General features: G+C 39.6%; 1 protein-coding gene across 1 annotated transcript in view; it reads right to left on the bottom strand.

Moving 5' to 3' along the window:
* The window catches only part of LOC117043838 (androglobin-like), a 53,690-nt gene that overhangs the window by 15,608 nt on the left and 10,676 nt on the right, over nucleotides 1-27,406 (bottom strand). Inside the window, exons 8-25 of the mRNA XM_033143948.1 lie at nucleotides 26,638-26,812; nucleotides 25,644-25,734; nucleotides 23,735-23,867; nucleotides 22,477-22,528; nucleotides 20,488-20,653; nucleotides 19,492-19,555; nucleotides 17,262-17,364; nucleotides 15,886-16,030; nucleotides 14,677-14,791; nucleotides 13,246-13,413; nucleotides 11,412-11,547; nucleotides 9,474-9,605; nucleotides 8,427-8,520; nucleotides 6,713-6,847; nucleotides 6,123-6,276; nucleotides 4,673-4,860; nucleotides 3,717-3,901; nucleotides 2,379-2,575 (exon numbers count right to left, since the gene is read on the bottom strand). Coding sequence (XP_032999839.1) covers nucleotides 2,379-2,575; nucleotides 3,717-3,901; nucleotides 4,673-4,860; nucleotides 6,123-6,276; nucleotides 6,713-6,847; nucleotides 8,427-8,520; nucleotides 9,474-9,605; nucleotides 11,412-11,547; nucleotides 13,246-13,413; nucleotides 14,677-14,791; nucleotides 15,886-16,030; nucleotides 17,262-17,364; nucleotides 19,492-19,555; nucleotides 20,488-20,653; nucleotides 22,477-22,528; nucleotides 23,735-23,867; nucleotides 25,644-25,734; nucleotides 26,638-26,812 — 2,433 coding nt within the window. The remainder of the gene's footprint in view (nucleotides 1-2,378; nucleotides 2,576-3,716; nucleotides 3,902-4,672; nucleotides 4,861-6,122; nucleotides 6,277-6,712; nucleotides 6,848-8,426; nucleotides 8,521-9,473; nucleotides 9,606-11,411; nucleotides 11,548-13,245; nucleotides 13,414-14,676; nucleotides 14,792-15,885; nucleotides 16,031-17,261; nucleotides 17,365-19,491; nucleotides 19,556-20,487; nucleotides 20,654-22,476; nucleotides 22,529-23,734; nucleotides 23,868-25,643; nucleotides 25,735-26,637; nucleotides 26,813-27,406) is intronic.

The following is a 27,406-nucleotide window of genomic DNA, read 5'->3' as shown; positions in this document are numbered from 1 at the left end:
AGTGCTTGAAGAATCTGAATGTGGTGAATTCCTGTACAAAACAACCTGATCTAAACCTCTTAGACTGAAATGTAGGTTGAAGTTCAACTAGGCTCCAGTTCTTTCACTTCTCTGAATGCTATGATTCAGTTCTAGGCTGTTTAGTATCAAAATATGCACTTAAATATTTATTTTGAAAGGACTTTTAGAATAATTTTTAGAAATGCACAAATTAATGCAGAAATGGCAATGGAATTATGGGTAAAAGAGGCAAGAAATACCATGATGGGGTTTGCCCAACTATATGCCACAGACAAGGGGGCTTGGTTTGGAGGAGCAGAAGAGAAAGAACGGGTTCGGTGCCCTATTTCTGCCTGCAAGGAAAGACAGAGCACACCTCAAGGCATTATTGGGCTGCCTCTTTGACAACATGAGCACGTCCCTTAACTCCTTGTTTCCTACAGGTTTGCTCTACAGGTGACCGTGCCCAGCAAAGGCATGGGTCAGCACAAGAAAGGAAGCAAACCTTGACATACAAAAGCTGCCCTCTCTGTTACAGGTAAACTTGCACATATCTATATATATATATATAAATGTTCCCATTGCATGTGCAGGTGTTACCAACTTGCTCCGTAACCGCTGGACCAAACAGCATCAAATTAGGAAACAGCATTCCATGACCATCAGGGAATAACATAGGATAATTACATTTTTAAAAAAAACACACACCTGACATACCTAAAATAAATAATAAACGCAAAAATTGGTGCGCCTATTAGATGTCACCAGCAAAACATCACACTCTAGCGACGGCTAAACTGGTACTGCAGCCACAAAAGCTAAACATTGGCACTACAATTAGACATCACAGGCAAAACATCGCCCTCTAGCGGCGGCTATACTGGTACTGCAGCTAATACAGCTTCCCCTGGCAGAGCTCCGTTGGCCATTTGCGAGATCGCAAACCGGTAATTGAAAAGGGGGGCGGGCAGAAAAGAGGGTAATTGAAAACATGGGGGGGCAATGAGGGTAATTGAAAACGGGGGGGGGGGGAGAGAAGGGGCAGATGGAAGTTGAACGGGGAGAACGGAAAAGAGAGTAATTGAAAACGGGGGGGCCCTGAAAAAAATGAAAACGGGGGGGAGGGTAATTGAAAACGGGGGGAAGAGAAGGGGCAGACGGAAGTTGATGGGGGGCGAAAAGAGGGTAATTGAAAACGGGAGGGGGCCTGAAAAAAATGAAAACGGGGGGGGGGGAGGGTAATTGAAAACGGGGGGAAGAGAAGGGGCAGACGGAAGTTGATGGGGCGAAAAGAGGGTAATTAAAAAGGGGTGGGGGGAGAGAAGGGGCAGATGGAAGTTGAACGGGGGGGGGGGCGAAAAGAGAGTAATTAAAAATGGGAGGGGAGAGAAGGGGCAGATGGAAGTTGAACAGGGGAACTTCTTCAATTTCACAAAATCAGCCGCAGCAACGTGTGGCCGGGTCAGCTAGTTACTTATATATTTGAGTTGTTAGTCGCTTGTTACACAGAGGTTTCCAAACAACCTGCAGCTTATTACAAACATAAGCATCAATGCATTATAATATGAGCATGTACCTTGGATACCAAATATTGTATTACCATGTATTTATTTATATTGTATAGATTTAATATCAGCTGAGGAAGTCCTCTGGGGTGAAACAAGGGAGATATCTGGAAACCTTGTTCTGCCCAAGTTAGCAGTTTGCACCTGCACCAGCCAGCTTGTGCCAGCAGTCTACATCAGCTGTGTTGTTCTCATTACCTTGAGGATTTTTCTATTTTCACCTAAGGATTGTGTTATACAGAAACTTACAAGAAGAAACAATAAGAAAAGATAAATAAAGAAGAAATGTATTAATATTGTAATTAGTCTCATAGGTTATATACCGTACATATGAACTGTATATGTTGCACATACTGGGCTACACCTTGACGTTAGGAAATAACCAATAAAATCTTTACAGTTATTATTATTCAGCTTTTTGTGCTTTGTGTATTGTGTTACACCTGAATTCAGCCACCACAAGCATGTGCCTCCATTTGGCCATTCAGTAGCCCTGGGAAGAACGTAAGCACCATTCTAACAAGCTAGAGTGGTGACTCGGCAAGATAGCCCCACTGCTGGTGGTGCCTTGTTCCGTTTTGTTCTTCCTTTTCATTTAATTCCAAACCCACATTTAGCAGGAATCTTGAATTACCTGAACCTTGTTTTCATCCTCTTGTTTTAGGAAACACGATACCTTAGAGTTCACTCCTGGAGAACTGCTTTGTTCAACCTTCCACAGGAACTTTAGGATACCATGTTTATTACACTATGAAGCAACGTAGTAGGAATTATTCTCAAAATTCCTCCACAAATATATTTAAGATCTCTCACCTGCTGAAATAAATTTTCATCAAGAACAGGGGTAACAATAATTTCTTCTTCTGTTGAAGTTGGGCCTTCCTGTAACATCTTGGCTGGAGACTTGACATTCTTCTGAGTTGCCACAGAACCTTTTTTCTTAGAGGCTGCAACTACTTCAGGTTCCTTTTTGGGAGCGCTTTGGGCAACTCCACCTTTACTTGATGTTGCTGGAAGAGGCAATAACATTTTAAAGAGTATTTTAGCATTTAGTCATTTGTCTTACTAATTTCAATTTTATACCTACTTCTGGTATTCTCTCCTTCTCCTGCTTTACCGACTGACTCTTAAGGATTTTCATCCCACCCTTTATAAACCTTCCCAGGGAATTTTAAAACACAGTAAGATAAATAATATAATACTAAAATACAGATAGCCACAACTTCCAAAATGCTGATATCAAACAGTATAAAAATTAGATAAAATACCTATTTAAAATGCCATGAAAAAATAAGAAGTCTTCACCTGACACCTAACTGAGAGAGCCAAGTCTCTTCAAAGACAGAATGTAATAATTACGTACCACTACCAAAAAGGGTCAAACTGTTTTTCACCCACTAAATTTATAATGGCAGAACTTACCAAATAATATTTCAGTGAACAGGCAGGCCCATATGGAGATTGGTGGTCTCTCTCTCTCTCTCTCTCTCACACACACACACACACTCCTTTAAGTTGAATAATTAATATTTTAAAATGGAATTTGGTCTCTTTGTTCTTTATTGTTTTGAATAATACACATTTGAATAATAATTAACCCAGAAAAACAGCTCAGAACTGTTTATACAGTAAGGAGCTTATAAATGTAGATTAGTCTTCGCAAAATAACTGCTTGATTGGAAGCTTGTTAGTTCTAAGTAAAGCTTAACCATCAGAATGAGGAGGTATCACATAAGACTTTGCTATTCCTGCTATTAGCTGCAGTGAGACTCCTAATAGCACCCTAGTGGAAATCTCTAGAGACAATGCCCAAATAGATGTGGTGTAGCAACATATGAGATATGGCTCTCTTGGAACACCTAACCTACCACTGTAGGGTAATTTGAGGGGAAACAGAATTTGATTCACTAGACAAGGAATGGTATACCCATTCTGCATAGTCTGATGGCTCCATATGCTGGAAACTGATTCTAAATATGCAAGCCTGATCACTCAGCAGCAAGCATGACAAAGCAAAGTCAGTAATCCTTAACTGAGGTCTTAGCATATGCCACAAATTATTAACTCAGTTATTAAGGCAGGTACATATGCAAATGTATTGGCAGTCTCTTTGTCCACAATAATCATAGCAATTCAGTTTACCATACTTACACATGCTACTTAGAGGCCGCTCATTAGATATGAAATAAAATGCAGGAACAACAGCATGACCCTTCCCAACAGAGTGCACCATTTCTTCCTCAGAGTCCAGAACTTGGACTTTAATGATTACATCTGGCTTGGAGGTCTGTACTTGCACAGTAGCCATAAGTGGTGTTGTTACTTTTACTACATACCTGAAGGAGAAGGGGGAGTAAAGATATATAGTTAACTGAGCCAGATTTTATTATCTTCAGCAAGTCTAAGATCTCAATCCTTAAAATATTGTTATTCAAGAAGGCAGACTAGCCCCAGCTCAGTAAGCTCTGAGATGGAAGTTAACACATATGTTTAGAACAGGCCATTTGTTGCTATGGAAACCAGTTATCAAAATGAAACTGCAGTTAAAATGCCAAGATTGACTACAATAAACTTTCTGAACAAACATATTAGACAAATGATAAAAAACAGGCCTGTGCAAAGCCCTGAGTAGCCTACCATAGGAACAATCGCATACATGTTTGCACAGAAGTGAGTCACTACTCAGTTCAGTGTGGTTTACTCCTTCATGTTTTTAGAATATAAACCTTATTTCCTAGATCTTGCAAATGCATGTAAGAGAGAAAAACAACTTTCATGTCTGACTTTCAGAAAGACCAGGACTTGACCCAGCATTTTAGAAATGCCCAACGAGGTGCATTTGGGGAAATATACAAAAGCATTACTGGGACAGCTCAGTTGGCAGAGCATAAGACAATCTTGTGGGTTTAAGCCCCACATTGGACAAAAATAATCATGTGTTGCAGGGGTTGGACTAGAATGACACTCACGGTTCCGTCCAACTCTACAATCCTATGATTCTATGATTACTACTCATTAATGCTTCAGTAAGTAATATGCTCAAAGTAACATATGAACACTCAAATAGCGTACATATGCAAATACCTTTGCTGTTTCCTCAATTTTACCTGAATATAATATTCTTAGCATTTGGTACATAATAGTCTTTAGCTTCTTTAAAGGAATATACATTGTTTATAGTCTCACGAGAAATAACTGGAAGGGGACTGTAGGAACCTATGAGTCGAAGCCTCCATTTCCCAGCCAACACTGGTGACTCGCCAGTTTGAACTTCAGCCATAAAAGTATATCCTCTCTGAAATTAAAGTTAATTTTGTTAGCTATTAACATAAGTAATATGATACAATAAGTACTGGTAAATAAAGAGCAAATATTATAGCTGCTGCTGTTGCTGCTGCAATACTATATACCCCAAAATGGCCCTACAATGGCAAAGACTTGTACATTATGAAGAATTACAGGTTGTGTTGTTGCATTCACAGTACCTGGGGAAAATAATTGTTATTTATATCAGTGTGTAGTAACAGGTCCTTTGTATCGTTTTGTTAGTTTGTTTTGTGTGCGCGCTAAATTTTAGCTTTCATACAATCATATTTTTTCATATTAATTTCTTCATTTTAATATGCTACTGAATTATGTGTTTTCAGATTAAAATAACTATTTAAAAGAAAAAAGGGATTTCAATTTCTTATATATTTGGGCAAATAGTTGTTGCTTGGGGAGTGTGTCTGATAGGAGAGGGGGAGATGAGAGGGGGAGAGCAGTGGTTCAGGGTAGGGGGAGGTATGGTGTGGGAGGTGGGGCAGGCCAGGTAGGGGGCACATGGCACAGGCTGTTAGTGACTGTGGCACATGTCAGTCCCTCCCCTAACCTGGGGAATTGTGGTTGTCCTATCAGCCAGCCCTAGCATCTGTGGCTGCTCCTCCTCAATGCCAGGTCAACTTTGAATCAGCCATGATCTGATTGTGGGTGCCAATCTGTATCAATGAGACCTGGATGGGTGAGCAGGAGGGAGTTAGTCTCACCTGCCCACCTGTGCAGCATCAGGGCAGACTTGAGGGTCAGGGAGTTGCTGTGGTCCAGGCTTCCTCAAACTTGGCCCTCCAGATGTTTTTGGCCTACAACTCCCATGATCCCTAGCTAGCAGGACCAGTGGTCGGGGATGATGGGAATTGTACTCTCAAAAAATCAGGAGGGTTGAGTTTGAGGAAGCCTGCTGTGGTCTATAGAAATTTTCTCTCCCTCTCCCCAGGCTCTCTGTCCAGTTGTGGGAGGGGGGGATCTAGACTGCATGTCTGGCATTGGACAATTGAGACACATTAGATATTCTGTGGGTTTACTGCCTTTAATAAATACCTTACTAAAAAGAATAATAGTATTGGACTATGTATGCTTCACATTTCAGATTTCATTCTGTTGTGTCAGTAATAAATGTAATAATTTTGCCAGTAATAAGTGTGTGTGTGTGTGTGAGAGAGAGAGAGAGAGAGAGAGAGAGAGAGAGAGAGAGAGAGGTAGTAGTACTCTAATTAATATGAAGATGTTTGTGTTTATCACCTTATTCTTTGTATAAAGATGTGGTGCAACCCTGAGAAAGATCCGAGGCATTTCTTCCAATGTATCATTGTCTACGACGTGCAATGCGCATGTAGGTATGGAAGAATAAAACTTTGCTGCTATGATCATATCTTCTGGAACATAAAACACCTCTCTACAATAAAAGGGAGAAGGGGGTAATGTAAAGATAAGGGAATCTGTATTTCTCCAATTCATCATTTTTGCAGGTTGTATCCATATTTCCATGTCACTTCCAGCATGAATCTAATTTAAAAAAAAATCGTTCAAAATGCCTATTTACAGGCAGATTTTGACATGCTTAAACTGGCTAGAACTGCATTACAACATTCAAAGAAGGGTTGAAAACTAGTGAACATCAAAGTTCTGATCCACACGTTAGTTCTAGAGATGTGGATCAGATAATTTCATATCGAAATTAACAAAGCCTGAATTCCTCAAGCATGACCTTCATGAACAAGTATAAGAATGTTTCAACATGTGGTCACTTGGCTTTCAGTCACATGAACAGAACTAACAGTTAAATTATAATATGATAGATCTGTATGTGACTCATCAATAACAAACCTCACCTGAAGACCACAAACCAAAAATTTGCAGGCTGGTCCCCATATGTTACAGTATAATCAGCAAAAGATGTCTTAGTCCACTCATCTTCAGCGCAACGGTATTTTTCAAGTGACTTACATTTACTTTTGAACATATCTCTATGAAAGACAACAAGAATATAAAATAATCACTTGAGATCATAACCAACAGTACTGAGCTTCAAGCTGCCTCCACTTTATATATACATAAGATATAATAGCAACCCAAAGATTAAGCAGTGGCAACTGTATTATGAAAAAAAAAAGCCTTCCTCAACAAGCAACAAATTACTTGTGGCAGAGGCATATCAAACACTTTAAGTGTGGGTCTACTCAATCTCACAAACTAGGGATCAAGCCTTCCAGATGCTGCTAAACTCCAACTCCCATCAGCCCCAGCAAGCAAGGCCAATGGCTTCCCCACACCTGAATAAACAGTAGGAGTCTGATTTAAAGGGCAAAAGGAATATGGGGATGAAGGGTGCTGAACTATACCCCAATCTGAGAATTACCAGTACCTCTGTTTAACTTGGATTTCACTTCTCTGTCAGCTTGAATCTAATTGGGAGGTGAAAGCAGCTGGAGCAAAAACCGCAATAAGCTCAGGTTTAAAGCCTCACTACACACCTTTTTTGCTCTTAAAGCAGACCTCCTTTGTTCCTTGTGCTTAATTACACAGACCTATATTTCATGCTGGCCACATGACCCAGAAAAACTGTCTATGGACAAACGTCGGCTCCCTCGGCCAGTAAAGGGAGATGAGCGCCGCAACCCCAGAGTCGCTTGTGACTGGACTTAACTGTCAGGGATCCTTTACCTTTTTATATTTCAAGAGTTGGCCAAACTATAAATAGCATGGGAGATGCTCAAATGCATATTTCAACATATTTTTTCCTGCTAAAACCAGCTGTAGGGGCCCCACTTTGGATCACGGCCAATCCAATTCACACATGCACCAGCTGCTATTAGCTGTGAAAGGAAAGTGTGCTGTGGAGAGTGAATGTATCAATGTAATAACTATGCTACATCCAGGCTGGCATAGTTTAGGGATCCAATTCTGGGGCCTATCAGGAAAACAAAGAAACTTTGGATCCAGTGGGTCTAGGTCTACCTTTTGACTACCTCTGCAATACCCTGTTTCAGACCTTATTGCTGGCTGAAGCTGAGCTGTCAACTCAGAACAGATGTGTACATTGGGGAGGCAGTGTCTCAGTCTGTGAGCAAGAAGAAACCTCTTGTGTGATCAAGTCACAAGTCTGTTCCTACTGAGCGGTGTAAAATCTATAAAGCCTTAAATGGCTCAGGACCACAATACGTTTCCTTTCCTCATATGAACCAACCCAGTCTTTGCAATCATCATCATAAAAGTAAAAGGTAAAGGACCCCTGACAGATACATTACATTTAATTCTTCAGCAACAAATTGATGTAAAATTCATAGTCTGTCTCTTGAGTTTTTTATGCTGAATATAAGGCAGAATAAAAATTGATTCAATGGTTAAGCAGGGTGTTCTTTAAATGTCACTTTTACATCTGAAACACTAAATATAGGGATGCCCAAAACTGGGCTTCTGTACTTTCCCTATAGCACCTCCACAGGCGCAGGCCAGTTTTTATGAGAGAAAATAAAGGGGGGGGTGTTGTAAGGCAAAACATGGGATTGATATACATGATCCTGCAGAAACCATAGTGTGTATTACCTCAAAAATGTCAAAGAACATTGTTCAAAATTTGGCTCTATTAGAGCCCACAACTTTTGAAGTGTGTCTTTGACTTTAGTATTCTCCTTAGTACCTGAAAAATAAAAAGACAAATAAAAACAATTTTGGCTATTAGTAAATATTCAACATAGTTATCATTCCTAACACTGGCATGAAGAAATAGGGTAAAATATAAAGCTCTGATAGTAAGCAGAAAGAAAGCATGTCTAGCTGAAAAGACTAGCTAACCAACACTTCTGCAAGACATCATCTGAGGACATTTGTAGCCAACAATGCCATGTTTTATACAAATAAATAGCTTTTATGATATAATGACCAACTGCATTATACAAGCACATATGGCATTCTGTGAATAATTCAAGATTCTAGGTGTCAAGATTGGGCCCTGGCCCCCCAATCTGAAAGTCAGGAAAATTGTGTTTGTCAGCCATTTGGAAGTTCTATGTCCTTTCCACTCCTCATCTGGGCTTCTGGACAAAATCTTTCATTCAGATCCCTTTACAGGAGTACCCTGGTATATCAAACCTGATAAAAAAGGTGGGTTGATGCACCATCTCACCCCGCTGGGAGTAGACTAAAGAGTCAATGCTTATCTACCACATGAGCTGGCACCCAGTGCAGCCCACTTATATACTTCAGTGGCAGACCGGAGTGAAGCCTTGGTTCCTTCAGTCTGTTTCTGAAGCCCCACCCAACCCCGCATGTAGGCCTCCATTGGCCAACTTAAATTTAGAGGGTTTTTTAAACAAATTTATTTATTTACAACATAGTCCACAACAACTCATACATACAAACAAACCCACCACCATCAAAATTAAACTCCTATCCCCTTACATAAAGAAAACATAACATAAAAATAAATTTTTATTTTTAAATTTAGAGTTTTGGTGGGCTATCCCATCATCCTCTGTGGCTGGTTGAAGCCAAAGGAAATGGCTGTCTGCAAAGGACGAAGGCTCCGCCCTGCTCCGTCCCCTAGGGGCTGTGCCGGGCTGCAACTGTCACTTCCCTCAGAAGAATCCTGACCTGGTTTTCTGCCATTCATTAGTAGCCGCACATAAGACCCTTTCCAGACAGCCTGCAGTTTAAGTGCAACTTTCTCCTCTTCAGGTGTGGGATCTTTGATTTGCAAAGCAGAAACATTTGCCTCTGTCAGCTCTAAAAAGAAATTAATACAAAAGTTACCTGCCTGTGAGATTACAATGCTTACGTCATGTCTACAAAAACCAACAATGGAGTACTTTATTGTTTTATGATGAAATCCTATATGCTAATATTAAATTTGCATCTACAAGTGTGGATTCTTATGTAGTCACACATAAGAGGGATCATTGCAACATTTGGTTGTAGTTCCCTCGTGTTCATTACAATCCAGGAACCCAAAGAAAGCAGTCTAATGAAACATTTCTGATGAAAATACATGGTTCTGTACTGTTTCCCTGCAAAATGTTTTCAGGTAACTGGATACTGCAGGACATCTACATGAATTTAGATCAGTTTGATAGATCTGAAACATTTTTCTCATCTAATGAATGTTTATTAGACCTTATGTCAGCAAGTTTGTGCTGCATAAATCAGTAAAAATCCAGATAGTCCAGGCAGCAAATCAGGATGGTTGGCAGATTATGTGCCCCCCCCACAGTGCTCACAACTGGCTGGCTGCCTTTCCCTTCTTCTGCCTGCTGCCACCTCATCCTGCCCCTGCTCCCTCCTGCTCCCTATTTGCTGCCAAGAGTGGTGGCATGTACTCCATGAATTGCTCTGGGGGGTGTGGTATTTCCCCAGAGTAAGGTAATGTCAATGAAATCTCCTAGATAGTGTCTGTACTACAGCTACAAATTACTGCTTAAATTGCCATTAAAAAAAAAAGTTTTAAACAGTCATTTGCTGCCAATGGAGAAAAATGACAGCCCAGAGCATCTCTGAGATGTCTTGCTTTAAGAAAGGAGTCCTTTGTCAGAAGAGCATGAGTGGGAGGGAGTAGTTGGTGGAGGGGAGCAGCAGAAACGGTGGTGGCATCTGCTGCCATCTCAGGGGGTGCAATATCTACTGTTGGTCCTGATTAATCCTGATTGCCAAAAATGGAACCTCAATTTTCAGAGGCAATTGTCTGCTAATTGTCAGATGCTAGACACCAACCACAGTAGTGGCTTGTAACTTCCCAGAGCTTGGCCTGGCAACTATTGGAGACAAAGCACTAGCTAAACAAAGTACTTAGTTTTGGTCCAGGATGACCTCAAACACACAGCTTATACAGTTTCATCCTCCACACTAGATGCAATGCATTTACACTTTAAGTCTGGGAACATAAAATGCAAATTGATTTTTGAATTGAGTGCTAGACTTATGTCTTGCAAGCTTAGGTAAGTGATGTGCTGTTCTCCTAGTGTCAAATGCTAATTAAAACTGAAATCCAATTAAAGTTTAAGAACATATATATGACTGATTTTTTTTATTTTTTTTTTTGGTCTTGCAGAGCATTTGAATGATTGCAGTGCTGTTGAAACGGGAAAAGGATATAGCTCAGTGCTAGGGCATATACTTTGCGTGAAAAAGCTCCAGGTTCAATCTCTGGCAACTCCGCATACAGATGTAAAAGACACCTGCCTGAAATCTTGGAAAGCTGCTGTCAGTCAGTGTCAGCAATACTGAGCTAGATGGAACAATGTTCAAATATTCCAGGGCCATTATTGCTAACGTTGTCCTAGTCTTCCTTTGCATTCCTTTTGATGCCCCAGAAGTTGGAATCAAAGATGGGTAAACTTCAAGGTTATCACACAAAAACCAAACAAATTCAACCATCAGTTATATGAGAGAATACCACCTAAGAATTTTGTGTCTGGTTTGTTGTGTTAAAAATGGCAGGACATCTCAACATTCAGCAGAATTTTTCTGTAATGATATCTTCTTAATAGATTATTAAAAATAAATATTGCTGATAAATTATTCATGTTTTCCGTATACCTGAGGAGTCTGTGTCTTCAACAGACACATCACTGTCTTTAAAATCCAAAGTGAAACATCTGTAAGCAAATTTATAGTTGAGAGGAACATTCCCCAATGTCTGTTTTATCAAATGCCAAAAAGCATTATTGAAAGCCTAAAATGTAAAAGAGAAATGGTTAGTAAATTATTATAAATAAATGTTCAAATATTTTCTACTAATGATTTTCAGAGGAAAATATTATTGAACACATACACCAACCTGTATATTTGACTACTAGATAGAGTGGATTTGTAGAATCTATAAAATGGCTCACTCCAACTAAATGAGTTTTCCTTTTGATATTTCAAACCAGCCACATAATGTGATCACTATCTTAAGATTTGATGACATATAAACAGTATATTTTCAGAGTATCAGATATTTGCCTAGTGACATTACTGTTTCCAAAATATTTAATTGCATAAGCAAACAAATGTATATTTTCAACATCAGTCAAAGGCTGGGGAAAATTCAGATTTTGGGGCATTGTGGTGTTTGAACAACTAGCAACCCAGCAATAACAACAACAACAACAACAACAACAACAACAGTTAGCTGAAAGCTACATCCAAAGTCAAAGTATTTTGTCTGAGAAATGGGCAGTTTCTGCAACATGGGCAACATGATCCTAATACTTGAACAGCCATAGCTAAAGTGACAGTCCTTTGAGATAAGTGGAGCATATTGTAATTGTCTCTAAAACTCATACTTCACTTTCTCATTATTTATATAATGTACTGAAAAATTAGGGAGTGGAGATCTGTTCTGAAGACAATGCTGCTGATTCCATCCATTCTTCACTGTGTCTGCATGATTTGAAAAATGGCCCTTGTGTGCCACACTGGCACAAGACCATAATTTCATTTACAGAGTGTCCAAGGATCACCTCGCTCCAACAGCACAGCTGCTGATTCTACTCTATGCTCTTATGTCACTAAGCAGCCAGAGAACAGCCATCAGTGTGATTAATTATTAGTTCATATATATATATATATAAATGGTAAAGCTGGGTGCGTGAATGCGCCAGCCTTTCTCCGTAACCGCTTGACCGATTCCATTCAAATTTGGACACAACATTCCTTGAGCATATGGGAAGGATCTTATGTACTTACATTGAAGAAAAACCACACCTACCAAACTATAAATGCGATTTTGTACAAAAAAAGCACCCTCCAGTGGACGTAAAATGCAGCACTATAGGACAACAGACAGACAGGGAGGGGGAGGAACTTGAGGTCAGCTCAGCCAATAGGCTGCTGGCGGGGGAGTGGCCGGAACATGCTTCAACTGCCGCCGCAAAGACAACTCCTTGCCTCAGGCTGCGCCATTTGCAATTATACAACAGTAAGCAACAGAGTTTCAGGGTGACCAGGGAGATTGCAGGGGAGGCGAACAAATCACACCACAGGAGTTCAACAGGAGAAGCTGTGGGGAGGCAGGCGAAAACAGGGGAAAGACAAACAGGAGGCAGGCAGGAGTTCAACGGGAGAAGCTGTGGGCAGGCATGAGCTTTCTCTTTTACATCTTCCTTTTCCATTTCACAAAATGAGCCACAGCAACGCGTGGCAGGGTCAGCTAGTACAGAATACAGGGTTAGGTTTCTTGTCAACATTGAGGAAAATCTAGACCTTTCAAACTATCTGATGTGAAATTCACAAGAGCATGTTTACAGGAGTTCATGTGAGACAGCCTAAATTTTTATTATCAGGAATTTTAGCTAATGGGCCTCACTAGAAAACAATCATTTGGAAAGCACAATATATTCTGCATGTTAACAGAAGGATAAGATTCATCTTCTTGTTGTTTTTTTACCTTGAAGTGTTCTCTAATTGTTCCTGGAGCACAGAGGCCAGGAGGACAATGCGTTGCTTCCAGTGTCTTTATGGCTGCGGGAAGGTTTTCTGCATTCCCATAGTTAAATATCACATTTCCAATGGCTTTCATGATAGTGGTGGCTTGTTCTATGAACCGATAGCTTTCCTGAGGAGAAAATACATAAACTACCATTTTGTTGTTGTTGTTGTTGTTGTTCAGTCGTTCAGTCGTGTCCGACTCTTCGTTACCCCATGGACCAGAGCACGCCAGGCACGCCTATCCTCCACTGCCTCTCGCAGTTTGGCCAAAACTCATGCTAGTCGCAAAAACTACCATTAGCCAGAACTATTAAAAATATATCACTATTTCAACAATATGCACATGTTCAATTCATTAGGAATGACTGAAGCACTAAACCTATGTTACTATTACATTCATACGTCATTACTATGAGGGTTTTTTTTTTTAAATGTCCCCGGGGAGAGAAAAGAGAGTTCCACATAAAGAATCAGTTGGCCTGAATATAAGCCGCACTCGCAAATAAGCCACAACTTTAAAATTTGGCGGTTGGGGGGAGGCTTGGGAGCCGCAGACGGGACAGGTGCCGTTGTTCTGTGCTCCCAGGCTGCTCGGGGGGGGGGGGGGGAGTCGTGCCGCTTTGCCGGTGGCATAAGGTTGCGAATATAAGCAGCACTTTAACTTTTCATGAACAGAATTTGGGGGGGGGGGGAAAGTGTGGCTTTTATTTGGGCCAATACAGTAGATCATATCAGGAACCACAGAAACCTAAACATAGTGAAGTAACAAAAGGAAAAAGACTACTGAATGAAGACTGAGCATGCTCAGTGGGTATGGAATGCTGTCTGTCTGCTAGAGGAAAACTTAGGAAAAACAGGAGATGAGTGGAGAAAAGAATAGAATGTCTGGAACCATGAACAGAAGGACTTTACCCTGTAACTCCACTTGTTATTTGTATTTGCTATCTCTTGTTAAACCTACAAAGAAAATCCCCTAGAAAAAAAATCCAGCAGAAATTGAACCACAACTACTTTTTTGAAGAGCTAGGTGAGATCCTTGTGGAGCTCAGTCTGTAGTCATTTTGCAGAATTTTCTCCCTGTATGATTTGGAGAAAAAATGCTGGGCACTTACCGGTACCTTTGGCCATCAGTGTGGCCTGCAACCAAATTTCAAAAATGCATAAGCAGTTGTATGTTTTAGCATTATTTTGTGATTATACAAGTGTCTCCAGATTCTGCCCATTTTAAAATTAAATTGCAGGATACTTATGGATCTGTGATCTTTTTCATTCAGAAACAGAACATGTACTTCTCGAACAAAACTCTCACTTCAATAGGAGTTAAAACTTGACAATGAACATTGGTTATTCCCAATGGGAATATAGCTCCAGTTGTTATGGTAACAAATACCTTTTCAAGATTTGGCAGGACAATATCCTCTTCACCAAACACACATGGGACCATGCTACAAAGATGGATATGGTGCCCTACGGGAGAGCTCGCAGTGAAGAGTAACACATGGCGCCTACATTTAAAATAAGCACACTAATGAACAAAGAAACTAAAACATAACAGAAATTATAAACAGTCAGTCAGTGTAAGTAAACCCCTCTTGTCTCTTTCATTATTTATTGCTTGGCTCTCAAAACATTTAATGTATAAAGGAAAGAGAAGGCTCTAAGACTATTTGGTGGACCACATGTGTTTGTACACTTTGAAATAAGTTATATGTGAAAAAATGCTAAGGCTTATAGGCATTTCATCTACCCACTAGTAAATAAATATGTAGCTTATTTTGCAAAGTAAGTAACCATAGCTATCTTCTTCCTCAGATGGGAGCTGAGCTCTCCCTTGTGGCTGAAACTAAGATGGGAACCAGAGAGTTCCTGGTATAAAACTGAGCTCTGAACAAGACACATGAGAAGAGATGAGGGACTAGTGAGACATGTTAGCACTAAAAGTCCAAACCATACAGAGGTAAATCAACAACAATACTGACAGCCAGGGAGGGAAACCACCATGAAGGCACCCCACCTTAGAAAAAACACACATACAAAACTGACAAAAATCACAAATGGATTAGAAAGAAGAGGCCAGAAAGGCAGCACAAGCTAAAAGACGGTCAATTTTGAGTGAAACCAAGAAATCAGATTGTGGCTTTCCAAGGGAGAGGCACACAGCAACTTCTTTGAAAATGTCAACATTTCCTGTCTGCAAGCACAGGGAGGAACAAGATCCCAGTTGTAAGTGTCCTATTGCCCACTAGAAAACAGAGTTTCTGTGCTGAGGCTTAGCCCTACCATGAATTAATTAATTTAAATATTTAAAACTGCACTTTTCATAAAAGATACAGCAAGGGGGTATACAACATACAATGTGACAATAGCTTAGATAAAAGCATAAAGGTGTGTCTATTTATTTAAATATTGAGGTAGTGTAAAAATAAATGCTTATTTCTCAGCCTCAGTAACTCCATGGAAAGAATGGCACTGACCTATTTTACAGGATTGCTGTGAGGATGAGAAAATCTGAGGTGTGTAAAGAACTTTGAACACTTTAAATCACTATTGCTATGCCTCTAACTCCTGGATCAAAAGGGTGTAGCAGACTGGCACATACCCAGCAGGAAGATTTATCACAGCAGCTTTAGTGGCATATGTATGGATCTTCAGGATTAATTGTCCTGGAGCCAAATTTTTCCATGAGAATTTTTCAACCATGAGTAATCCCTTGGGCAAAACATGACCTTCTTTTTGTGCACTTGCTATAAAATAAAAGTATACAGGTAACTTGTTTTTTTATCACCAAAATGTAACCATTTCCAATATCTTTATATATGCTGAGGATTTTATTTATACCCTGCTCATCTGGCTGAGTTGCCCCATCTACTCTGGGCGGCTTCCAACACATAAAACATTTAAAAATGTCAAACATTAAAAACTTCCTGATACAGGGCTGCCTTCAGATGTCTTCTGAAAGTTGTTCTTAGATAAAACCTGTAGTTTGTTCCTTGTAAACCTCATAGAACATGATTTATATCTTATAAATATTGGCAGGCAGTCTTTCAAGAGAGTAGACAATAAAACAAAAGGAAAGGAGGGAGCTCATTAGCCTTTCCCTTTCTGCCTATAAGATGTTAAGTCAAGTTGCCAGGGAAAGCAAATAATTAAAATTTGTATGCAGTTCTATTAAGAAACAACGAAACACTCAAATCCTACATATGCCTACCATTAAGAGGCTTACTTCAGGTACATGAACAAAGAATTGCAGTCTAACATGTTTCTCTTCTACACCTTCTTGAACAGGTCAAATCTTGAATATGCAAGGAATGAGGAACATGCTATGTTACCCTCCCCAGATCTCAGGTAATGAGATGCCTCTTGTGGTGAACAATAAACCAAACTCAAGGCAATGATAGGAGACAGAGTAGACTGGTCCTTCATAGGTTTCCTTGAGCCTCATGTGCACTGAACTAATGCTGAAGCGACTATGTGTACTATGTGCCTTCCTTAAAGACTAAAATAGAAAGCTTAGTAGTTGTGTGGACTGGGAAGGGAAGCTCTAGGAGATTAATGTAGGGGGAATGGTGGGGACGGTGGTGAGCAGAGCAAGCAGGGCTGCAGACCCTAGAACTCCAGTAACAACTGAGCCACATGTAAGGCATTTTTATTCTGACATATGCCTTGAGGCTGTTTTCAACTGCAAATTATGGCAAACCATAAAAGAAGCCTCAAATTATTATGAGGAGGATGGAAGTTGATTGAACTTTGATTTGTTTGTTAATAACTTGTGCAGTTCTACTACAGACTCTGGGCTTAAGAACAATTACTTTCACCAAACACTCATGGTAAAATGAGAATGTTGCATGTCAACATTGGAGAAGATCACAAATACTGCAGTTCTAACAGAGTTCTATATTTGAGTACCTCTTTGTGGAATTTTTTTTCCACAAGAATCAATACTTCCATTACCTATCTATTTGATACTGATCTTACCTCCTGATTCCCCCCAGTGTACTAATGCAGAAAAGCTAACCAGGATATCAATAGCCTTCAAACTATCTACAGATAAATAATATACAATACGATCGTCCACCATCTGTAAGGGAAAAAAAAAGTATTCATGTTTATTATTTATCTAGTGTTGTAGCGACTAGTATTTGGTAGCATTTGGGTTATATTTTAAACACTATTTTTCAAATCAATGTATGATATAAAGTGAACAATGAAAGCTCATCAAGCAAAACCTTGGGTTTTGCTTCCCCATAACATTTAGCTTCTATTTTAATCTACTGAAAAAAGTTAAGTTTATCCTAAGAATAATTTTATGTATGGCTTCCTACGAGGGCTGCTCATTAAAGATTTTCCCTGACCCACTTCTGTTATCGTAGGAGGATGCAATTGTACATGTATAGATCTCTCCATACGTAACGTGGTAATTTGTAGCTGCATAAAGCGATGGGAGAAGTGTGTGGCTCTTGCTGGTAGCTATGTAGAGAAGGACTAATAACTGTGCCCAGTTTCGTTTGCCTCGGTGCACGGGAAGTAGGCCTACATCAGGGGAAATCTTTAATGAGCACCCTTCGTAAACTATTGGTCTAACTATTTTAAAAGAGAAGACGCAAAAGCTAGTTAACATGTTGAAGCAATGGGTATAGGAATTCTGCAACTAGATTTTACTTAGCTCAAAATACTTAAACACAACACAAGTCTCCTCTCCATTTGCCCCCCAAAACTGGCCCTGAGGGGGTCAGGAGGATCACAGAACAGTATGAGTGAGGAGAAAGGGGATCATTCCATCTGGCAGGCTTAAATGCTTGTCCTGGTGGAACAATCACCTTAGTACAACACTGAATTCTTTCCCATGTTCTGGTCCAGAATGTGCGACTTGCTTTAAAAATGTAAAACAAGTGAAATTCTCCTCAATTTCTTCTAGGCCTTAGGGTACAAGGGGTACTTGAATTGGATGAATGCCTAATGACGTTATTCTACTGTATTCCAAAATGTTTCGGATCCACAGAAAATTCCTCAGCAGTGGACTGGGATAAGTTGATATTCCCACCCCTCACTCCTCTGGCAGCTTCCAACTCCCAGAAAGTTTATAATGAGAATCAGGGGACCCAGTTAAATGGGGTAGGGTGTGGCATGGAGGGGCCGAGGGAGATCACAGAAAATCAGACAGTGGCATCTTCCATGAGATGGCTGGGGGTAGGCCAGCAGCGTTTCTATAGGCTTTTATCTGGATTCAACCCAATATAAATTTGGTGACAGAGTTTGAGGCTTTATACTGTTATTACGTTGAAAGCCTCTATAATAGTACGTGGTTGCTTGGTGACATGCTCTGAGAGGGAAGAGAGGTGATCACTTCGAAAGGGTATTAGGCGGGGCTTAGATCATGTAAATTCATTCCGATTAGGCTGGGTGATAGCAGACTTTGTACAGAAATTCTAGAGCGGGGGGTGTCAATAGTCAGGAAAGGAGTTGAAAAATGGTCAGTTAAGGAGTTGGGGGAAAGACAGGGAAATCAGAGGGGATAGTTGAGTCCTGAATATTAATACCCATTGTGTTTTTAATACTCCATCTAGTGAAAACCAGGAGAAGGGAGCTGGTGACTGAATAGGTCTGAGAGGCTGCCCTATGTAAAGGTCTTAACAGAGAGAGGTTGCACAAGCAGATTTTTTTAAGCTGGCTAAACTGTCTAAGCAACTAGACGAATTTGGTGGGTCAGAGACAGACTGACTCAAGTAACTGGACTGGGTTGTGGCTGTATTTGACTGGGGTGGAGGTTTAAGGATTTGGCCTGAGATAAAAGTTCATCATATCTCTCGTGTTGTTGTCCAGCTCATATGTCAGCCTACTCTACTTTACAAACTACAAAGAGGTTTCAAAGTATTCTGAGTGACTTGATGGCAGAGGAAAAAATTAAAAAAATACAATTATCTAAATTTGTGTTTATACAAAATTAGGCTAAGGGAACTAGTTTCCCTGTCAGATCCAAACTGAAATTTTGCAGTATTTCTGATCCCGAAGTATCATGATAACATTGTTTTTAATGTCTGTCATTTATATTTTAGGATTTGTATCAATTAGTTCTGTTCTAGGTTTTTGTAGATAGTAGCATTTTACTGGCGAATGCAAATGTTTACAGAATGGATACAAAACTGGGATTCACAATGCCATTATAGTTTACAAAGAGATGAATAAATCATGTAGTCAGTACACTTACTCTAAAATCTGACTTCTGATAGGTGTAGCTATAGGTATTTGGCTTGTGGAAAACATACAAATTCCTAAGGAAAGCAAACATTATTATTTTAGCATTAATTATACAGAAACCTCTCCCTCGTGCTGTGCACCACGTTTTACTGAATTATAAGACAACTGAAACAAACCATCAGTATTGTTTGAACAGTTACTCAGTATGTTATTATCATCTAGCAATAGAAGTTAACTTCCAAATACATGTCAGCTTCTGAAATTGAAAATGTGAATAATCTGTCGCCATTCTGAACTGCAAGCAGTAATTAAGTCTAAGTTTCCATTGTTCATTTAGGCTACAATCCTGTACTCCATTGCTGAGAGTAAGCCCCATGGAATTGAATGAGACTTATTTTTTAACTCATGTGCATAGGATTGCACTGATAGTCATGGTTGCATCCATGACAGAACTCTTGCATTACACCTTTATCATGTTCAGGCTGAATTTAGGATGTTTATCAGCATCAAATCTGATGGAAAAAATATAACCATGTGCTTAAGATTTCCCTAAATGCTAAAATGTTATGTGAAAGGACCTTTTTACTTGGACATTTTTTTTCATTTCACCGTAACTGTTTTCATAAATAAAATAATATTTGGCATATCATGTCATTTATGTATGAGGGAAGAATGTGTCCAGTGAGTCATCCTTATGTCCAGGAGACATAGAACCAAAAACCAATGTGAAAGCATGTAGAGTAAGTTCAAAGAAACTGGTTTCAGGGATGGGGTGGCCATCACTCGACACCATCCATTGTCTTAAAGAAAATACAACATGATTTGCTAGGAATCATCACATGGCAGATTTATAAGAAAATCTGCTGAATTTTTAGTATGTACCACAGGGACTAAGGATGCCTTTTGTGTAGCAGCCATGAGTCATCTACACAAATTTGAAGGATAATTTGCAAAAGTCCACAAAAGAAGATATAGCCTCTGTATCAATAATAAAAGCATGCCTTACTGAAAACTAACACAGAAATCTTCATAGTCCATCCATATTTCCTTGGAGATGGGGCTCTTATCTGATTCAATCTCTTCCTGAGATTTATTTCCCAACTGGTTATTAGCAGGTTCTGTTGATTCTGGCATTGGAGCTGCTTCACTACTTATTTTTTCAGTTGATTCCCCTGCACAGATGGGGGGGGGGAGATTTCCTTAAGTTTACACTCAGAAATGAAAGACTATATTCTACTGGTAAGCTTGAGAAACATAAACAGGGCAAAATTATCCTAGTAATTTATCATAAAGCAACTTAGCAATATATGTATACCTGCAACAGCCTAAATCCCCACTGATTGCTGTGAAGCTACATGAACTACAAAGGCTACTGCTTTGTAGGTAAATTGACTGAACTATTCTTTCTTCTATTAAAAAGGCAAAGAAATGAGAGATATTGAATTTCTAACTCACAGAAAGCAGCACAGTAAGGCAGCCTTCTTCAACCTGGTGCCCTTCCGATATTTTGGAATGCAACTCCAATCAGTCCCAGCCAGCAACACTGTACAAAACATTTGAAAGGTACCAGGTTGGGAAGGGCACGTTTGTCCAGCAACATAAGCACAGATGAACTATCAATATGTCAGAAGAGAATTCTCAAAAGCAGACAAGCATTTTTTTTAATATACACCAAGATAGCTGCTAAATATTGACTGAATCAAGGAAGATTTGTCCATAACCACTTGAAACAGGACCCTAAAACCAACATATTGCTTGCATTTTAAAGATTGCATACATCTTCCAAAAGAAGAAATAAATTATTTGACGACTGTGAATTGAAATGAAGGTTGTGAAGCTGTGAACCCTTTAAACCCAATTCACAAAAATACTGAATAAATGAAAACATAATGGTTATGCTTCACCTCTAGAGGGCTCTCTAGGTTAGCCCTGAAGCATGCTGGCAACGAATGCTTCTCTGTTTTACCTAATCACTAGTAAAGGAAGTTACAGAATACAGGGTTGTCAATACACATCCTTGAAACTATCTTATATACCATATTTTAAAATAATTTGTTTTTAAGAGACAAGCCCAACTGAAGTTCTGGAAGCATTGTGCTCCAAGAAGCCAATCTGTGCTAACTCTGATAAGAAAGGACCTGAACAACAATTCTTGGATCAATATGACAACCTGAATTTAGTTAACTGGCTTTTGCAATTCCCTAGTGTTTGGTGCAGATTTTGGCTCAAAAAGCATTGAAATACATTTTTAAATGTGTATTTTGAGAGAAAGTAAGTTAAGAAATGCAGATTTTGACAGAAAAGACCTATTTAACACATTTCCCCCCAAAATTACAGATTAATGTGGAGATGCGATAAATATAATTGCAAGTGAACATAAGAAAAAGTGATGCAGAACAGAAGTAAACAGCCATCCATCCCTAATTAGGCTACTGCTTTGTGATGTTTCTGTAGTTATATAATAACACAATGTGAAATATTAACACACATGCTTTTTTTGAGATAGAGAAGCACTCATGTACTATGTGCATGTTTTGACAAAGGTCATGAAGCATTCAAAGAGATTAGGTATTATTAAGAGGACTTCAGAGAACACAGAGCTTTAACATTTGGGAGTGTGACACAGGATTGGTTCACATGTAAACCAAACCATGGTTTAGCATAGTTTCCCCCAAACTGAGGCTCTTTAAATGTCTTGGACTACAATCCTATCACCCCGCGTAAACTAAGTCAATGGTCAGAGATTATGTCAGCTATAGTCCAAAATTATTGGAGGGAAAGACTAGTTTAATGTGATGCAATATCAGAAATTCCTTTTTATCAACTGCTTATTTCTCTGGCAAGTTTTCATTGCTGTTCTCCCCCTATAATTTTGCATTGTAAGACACCATGAAACTAGCTATTTATAGAATTTTTACTTCATTTATAACTAAATAACTGAATAAATATTTTCCTATTAAACAGAGCATTCATTATTCACAATCATATTATTTACCTTTGGTGGATCCTTCCACAGTACCAGTATGTGGTGCAGCTAAAGCAGATTCCTGCAGAGTGGGGGAAAGTTTGTTTAGAACAATACTGACACAATAGCAAAAAGCAAAATGAATTAAATGTGTTATAAATTAGAAGTGTCATAGAAAGGTAGTTATCTGTAGCAATCATCTACAGTCTGGCAAACCTCACTACACACTCATTTCCATGAGACTGTGTGGGCATGAGACTAATGTTGGCTTCACTGCAGGATGTGAGGCAATAACTGACAGCTTAAAACAACTCTGTTCTCGTCCCTAGGGACAATCAGAAGTATGCTCAGCCCGCTACTACCAAATTGCCTCTATGCATGGTGACAGATTTAGGATCATGCCCACCAACTCCATTCTAGGAAAATTGTTCTGCTCTCAGATCAATACTGTATAGTACTAGAAGTCCAATTTAAGGGAATATTTCTGAATTTTTACAAATTGTGTCCTCCATGTTACAGTATGCTCAATAAAGGTTATAAAATGATAGAATCTGGAATCCAGAGTACAGTCGTACCTTGGAAGCCAAACGGAATCTGTTTTGAAAGTCCGTTTGACTTCCAAAACATTTGGCAACCAAGGTGTGGCTTCCGATTGGCTGTAGGAGCTTCTTGCAGTCAACTGGAAGCAGCGCTGGACGTTCGGCTTCCAAAGAATGTTCACAAAGCGGAACACTCACTTCCAGGTTTGTGATGTTTGGGAGCCAAAACGTACGAGTGCCAAGGTGTTCAGCTTCCAAGGTTTGACTGTACAGCTCCCAGAAGAGGGATGGTGGAAGCTGAATTTCCCAACTAATCCACACAGCCCCTTAAAGCCTCTCATGGGACTTGGGAGACACTGGTGAATAGGACAGAGGTTTATACAACCTGTCACTAGACACATTAAATGCAACCCAGCAACATTTTGTGCTTGATAAGCATCCTGTTTTTGCTGCCCACCTGGGACTGCAAAAAACAGGGCCAATTTCAAACCCCAACAGGTTATACATGCATGGCTGGTAGGCTGAGTTGTGCTTGCTTTGCAAGTTGTGCAGGACTGATCTAGAATGATTTGTGAACATCACTTTTTTACTACAAACTTCAGATGAATCACAGTCTTCAGATTTATTCAAATGCAAAAAGAAAGAGCTCAGCAACATTTATCTTTTTTCAAAAAACTGATCATACAGGAAGTAGTGTACACAATTTTTAGCGTGAATGGGAAACAACACATGCAGAGTAAAATCTTAACCTGAGAAATTTCTTCTGTACTCGTTAAATTTGAATCTGCAGAAGAGTCAATTATGCTTTCATCATTTTCAGTGACAGCAGGAAGACTGGATGCAGGAAGAGATCCTTTTTTGAATGTAGAAGGTGGGAAATGGCTAAATAAAACACAGATAAATTAACATTCATCTCTAAATAAAATGTATATATTAAAATGTCCAGCGGAGTAACTCTACTCCATTAGCAGTTACCATAAAAAGAAGTCCTACTGGAAAATAGGGAATATCCAAGGAAAATTAATTTAAGTTCAGAAATCAAAAACACTTCCTTCCATTTTGAGGTGGTGGGATTTACTAATGAAGCTTCTAATCCTGGTACTTGTTCTATAAAAGAAGGTAGACTTTTTTTAAGAGCAGAGACTCTGCTCACCAGAGGCTGGGCTAGCTGTTCCAAGGAAATGGAAGACCTGTTTTAGGCTTAGTCTGGGTTCACTGTTTATTGGAGCTACATTCAAGCTTTCCTTGTCTCATTGCCAACCTAGGTCAGGGGTCCCCAAACTAAGGCCCGGGGGCCAGATGCGGCCCAATCACCTTCTAAATCTGGCCTGCAAACGGTCGAATCAGCGTGTTTTTACATGAGTAGAATGTGTCCTTTTATTTAAAATGCATCTCTTGGTTATTTGTGGGGCTTGCCTGGTGTTTTTACATGAGTAGAATGTGTGCTTTTATTTAAAATGTATCTCTGGGTTATTTGTGGGGCATAGGAATTTGTTCATATTTTTTTTCAAAATATAGTCCAGCCCCCCACAAGGTCTGAGGGACAGTGGACCGGCCCCCTGCTGAAAAAGTTTGCTGACCCCTGACATAGGTGCTACTTGGAGCTATCCAGGGTGCTACCGGTACTTATCTACCAACCTTGCCAGTTTGCCTCATAGACCTTACTTTGCTTATCTAGGCCAGGCATCCCCAAACTTGGCCCTCCAGATGTTTTGGGACTACAACTCCCATCATCCCTAGCCACCAGGACCAGTTGTCAGGGATGATGGGAACTGTACTCCCAAAATATGTGGAGGGCCGAGTTTGGAGGTGCCTGATCTAGGCCTACATTTTCCTTTGAGACTGTGCCTTACTGGGCCTGGCTGCCTGAATGGGAGCTAGTCATATGTGACAATGAGTCCCTGGAATTTGGGTCTAGCACATGCTACTACTTGGGCAAGAACCTTGTGTCCTGGCTGAAACCATTGCCTGGGAGAAAACAAGGGCACCATGTTGACAACTATACATTGCACAAATACTTTTGAAGCATAAATTATAAGCCATCATTTCTGATAGTTGTTTTTTGTGATTGTCTTTTTTTGTTTTTAAATCTGCTTTTAATGTTGTATTAAAAGGGGCCTTAGTGGAAATACACATTAGAAATGAAATCATCTTCATCTTCATCATCATCTCCAATTCCTTATGTAGCCCACCCACCCAGCCCCTTGCACATGCATGCTGCCTGTCATGCTGCTCTAGGGAATCTCCAAATCCTTTGGTTCAGTTTTTCAGGGGGGTGGAAAAGAATCTGAGAAAAGTGCCTCTCCTTCCTCTAACATGAATGCAAGTCTGATTCCAACATATTGTCTTTTGGACATATAGGAAATTATATATGTCTAATGGGATTTTTGAAGTTCATTTAAAATTTTTTTTTACACCATTACCATGAACTACTAAGAAAACAAATCACTTGGGGCACACTTCCCCTCCTTTCCTCCCTTTCTTCCTCTATTGATACACACCCCCCTTTAATACTTTGTAGTGTTAAATTGTTGTTGAATTCACCTTTATTGCACAAAATATTATTATTTATTAAATTTTATATAATGCTGGATTGTAGAAAACCTCAAAGCAGTTTCCAAAAATAATTCACTGAAGCCCACTGGTTCATGTACTTACGTGTCTCTTGGTATTGGTATTGGAGAAAGTCTATAGCTCAGAAACGGGCTAGCAAGCTCAATGAATTGTTCTGGCTTTTTTATGACAGGTTCTAGAAGGTAAAGAACAAAAACAGGAGTTATTCATAGTTTAAGAAACCCTCCACAAAACAAGACTCTCATTGAAAAATAAAGACCTGAATCCAGGGAATAGTATGTTATCTGCAGGTTCTACACAATTAGACTGCCTTTCATTAAGGAAGGTGAAATGTGCACACAAACATGTTAGCAGGTTTATGTTAAAATGTTAACAGCACAGATTTAACAAGAAAAAAATATTCTTAATGTTGTAAAGAACATCAGCCTCACCTTTATGACAGTACCAAAACAATGACCCCAACTGGGTGATCCCCTTTCATGTCACCCCTTTGGGGTCAGCCCACCAGCAGCAGTCTTGCCCTGTGGGCAGGAAAAGAGGCTCAGATGCCTAGAGTCCTCCAGTTGGTTCTGCCACAGCTGTAAAGCTTCAAAGACAGATGTTGACTATTAGGAGCTAGAGGGGAGATAATATGATAGTAATATTCTTATCTGCCACTCTCTTTTCTCATTACTCTGTCCCAAAGAAAAAGTCAACATTCCTCCCATCAATATGAAAACACTTTCCACATTGCATGTTTTTGTGCCAAACCAGAGAAGTGTCCTATACTATATTTTGTGTATGTATGTGTATCGCTGTGGGCCAGATTGCTTTCAGAAGACACAATATATCCCTATGTCTCAAACGCTGTCAAGACAAGGGAAACACAACAAAAACCACACAATAGTACTACTTTCAGTATTCATTTCAAGCACAGAATAATACTTATTAGGTAAAGTAAAGTAAAAAGCATCTGAATTTTCATATATTAATCCTTTAGATCTTCCAAATGGCAGTGTGGGTGAAATCAATAGAGACAAGTATTACATTTTGGCTTATTGTTAGTTAAAAGTATACTGCAAAGCCTGGAAAGACAAACCTTGGGGTTCATCAGTCACAATAGTTTCTTTTTTCTGGCGGATAAGTTTCCAACGAGGAATAGGTGGTGGTTTTGGAGGGGCTACCAGGGGACCGGACCTTGTTCTGGTTAGCAGTGCAGGGTGACTGTATATGTGGGAAAGACCATATTGCCGCAACTGCTCAGATGAATCAGCCTGCAAAAGAAAGAGAAATAAAATGCACAATGGGGGCTCCGTTACACATAAAAATATCAAGAGGAAACTAATTTTGGCACAATTATGTAATTTATGACTATCATAATTGTTCAAGGACAGAGAGCACCACATTGCCTCTGTATGTGGGGCCATCAACAGCCCTAAACCCCATTTGAGTGCTCCAATTCAACCGCTGGCAAGACAGAGTATCAAAGAGGTAGAAGGGGTCTATAGGGGAATATAGGAAGAACTGCACAGTCCTGCAAAAACAATAAGACTCAGCTCTGGAGTGGAAATAAAATATTGCACTGTAATTGAGCTGTAATTTCTCTCAAAGACTGTTGGCCAGTCACTAGCATAATTATAGCCCTGTCTACTTCTTGATTATCCTTCATTATGATGGGCAACTTATTCTTGGCTAGACCTACATGGAAAGTCTCCAGTAACATTGGGAAGATCTCCTTGTCAAAGGTAAGAATACTATACATGCCAGGATTCCAATTAACTGCACATTGCTGAACCAAGTTTCAAAAAAGGAATGTTTCTGAAACATACATTTCATTTTTACAAGTCAAAGCACTTAAGGTTTAAAAC

Source organism: Lacerta agilis, chromosome 3 (genome assembly GCF_009819535.1).
Source record: "Lacerta agilis isolate rLacAgi1 chromosome 3, rLacAgi1.pri, whole genome shotgun sequence".
NCBI classification, from domain to species: Eukaryota; Metazoa; Chordata; class Lepidosauria; order Squamata; family Lacertidae; genus Lacerta; species Lacerta agilis.
This window is presented reverse-complemented; position numbering and strand designations above follow the sequence as displayed.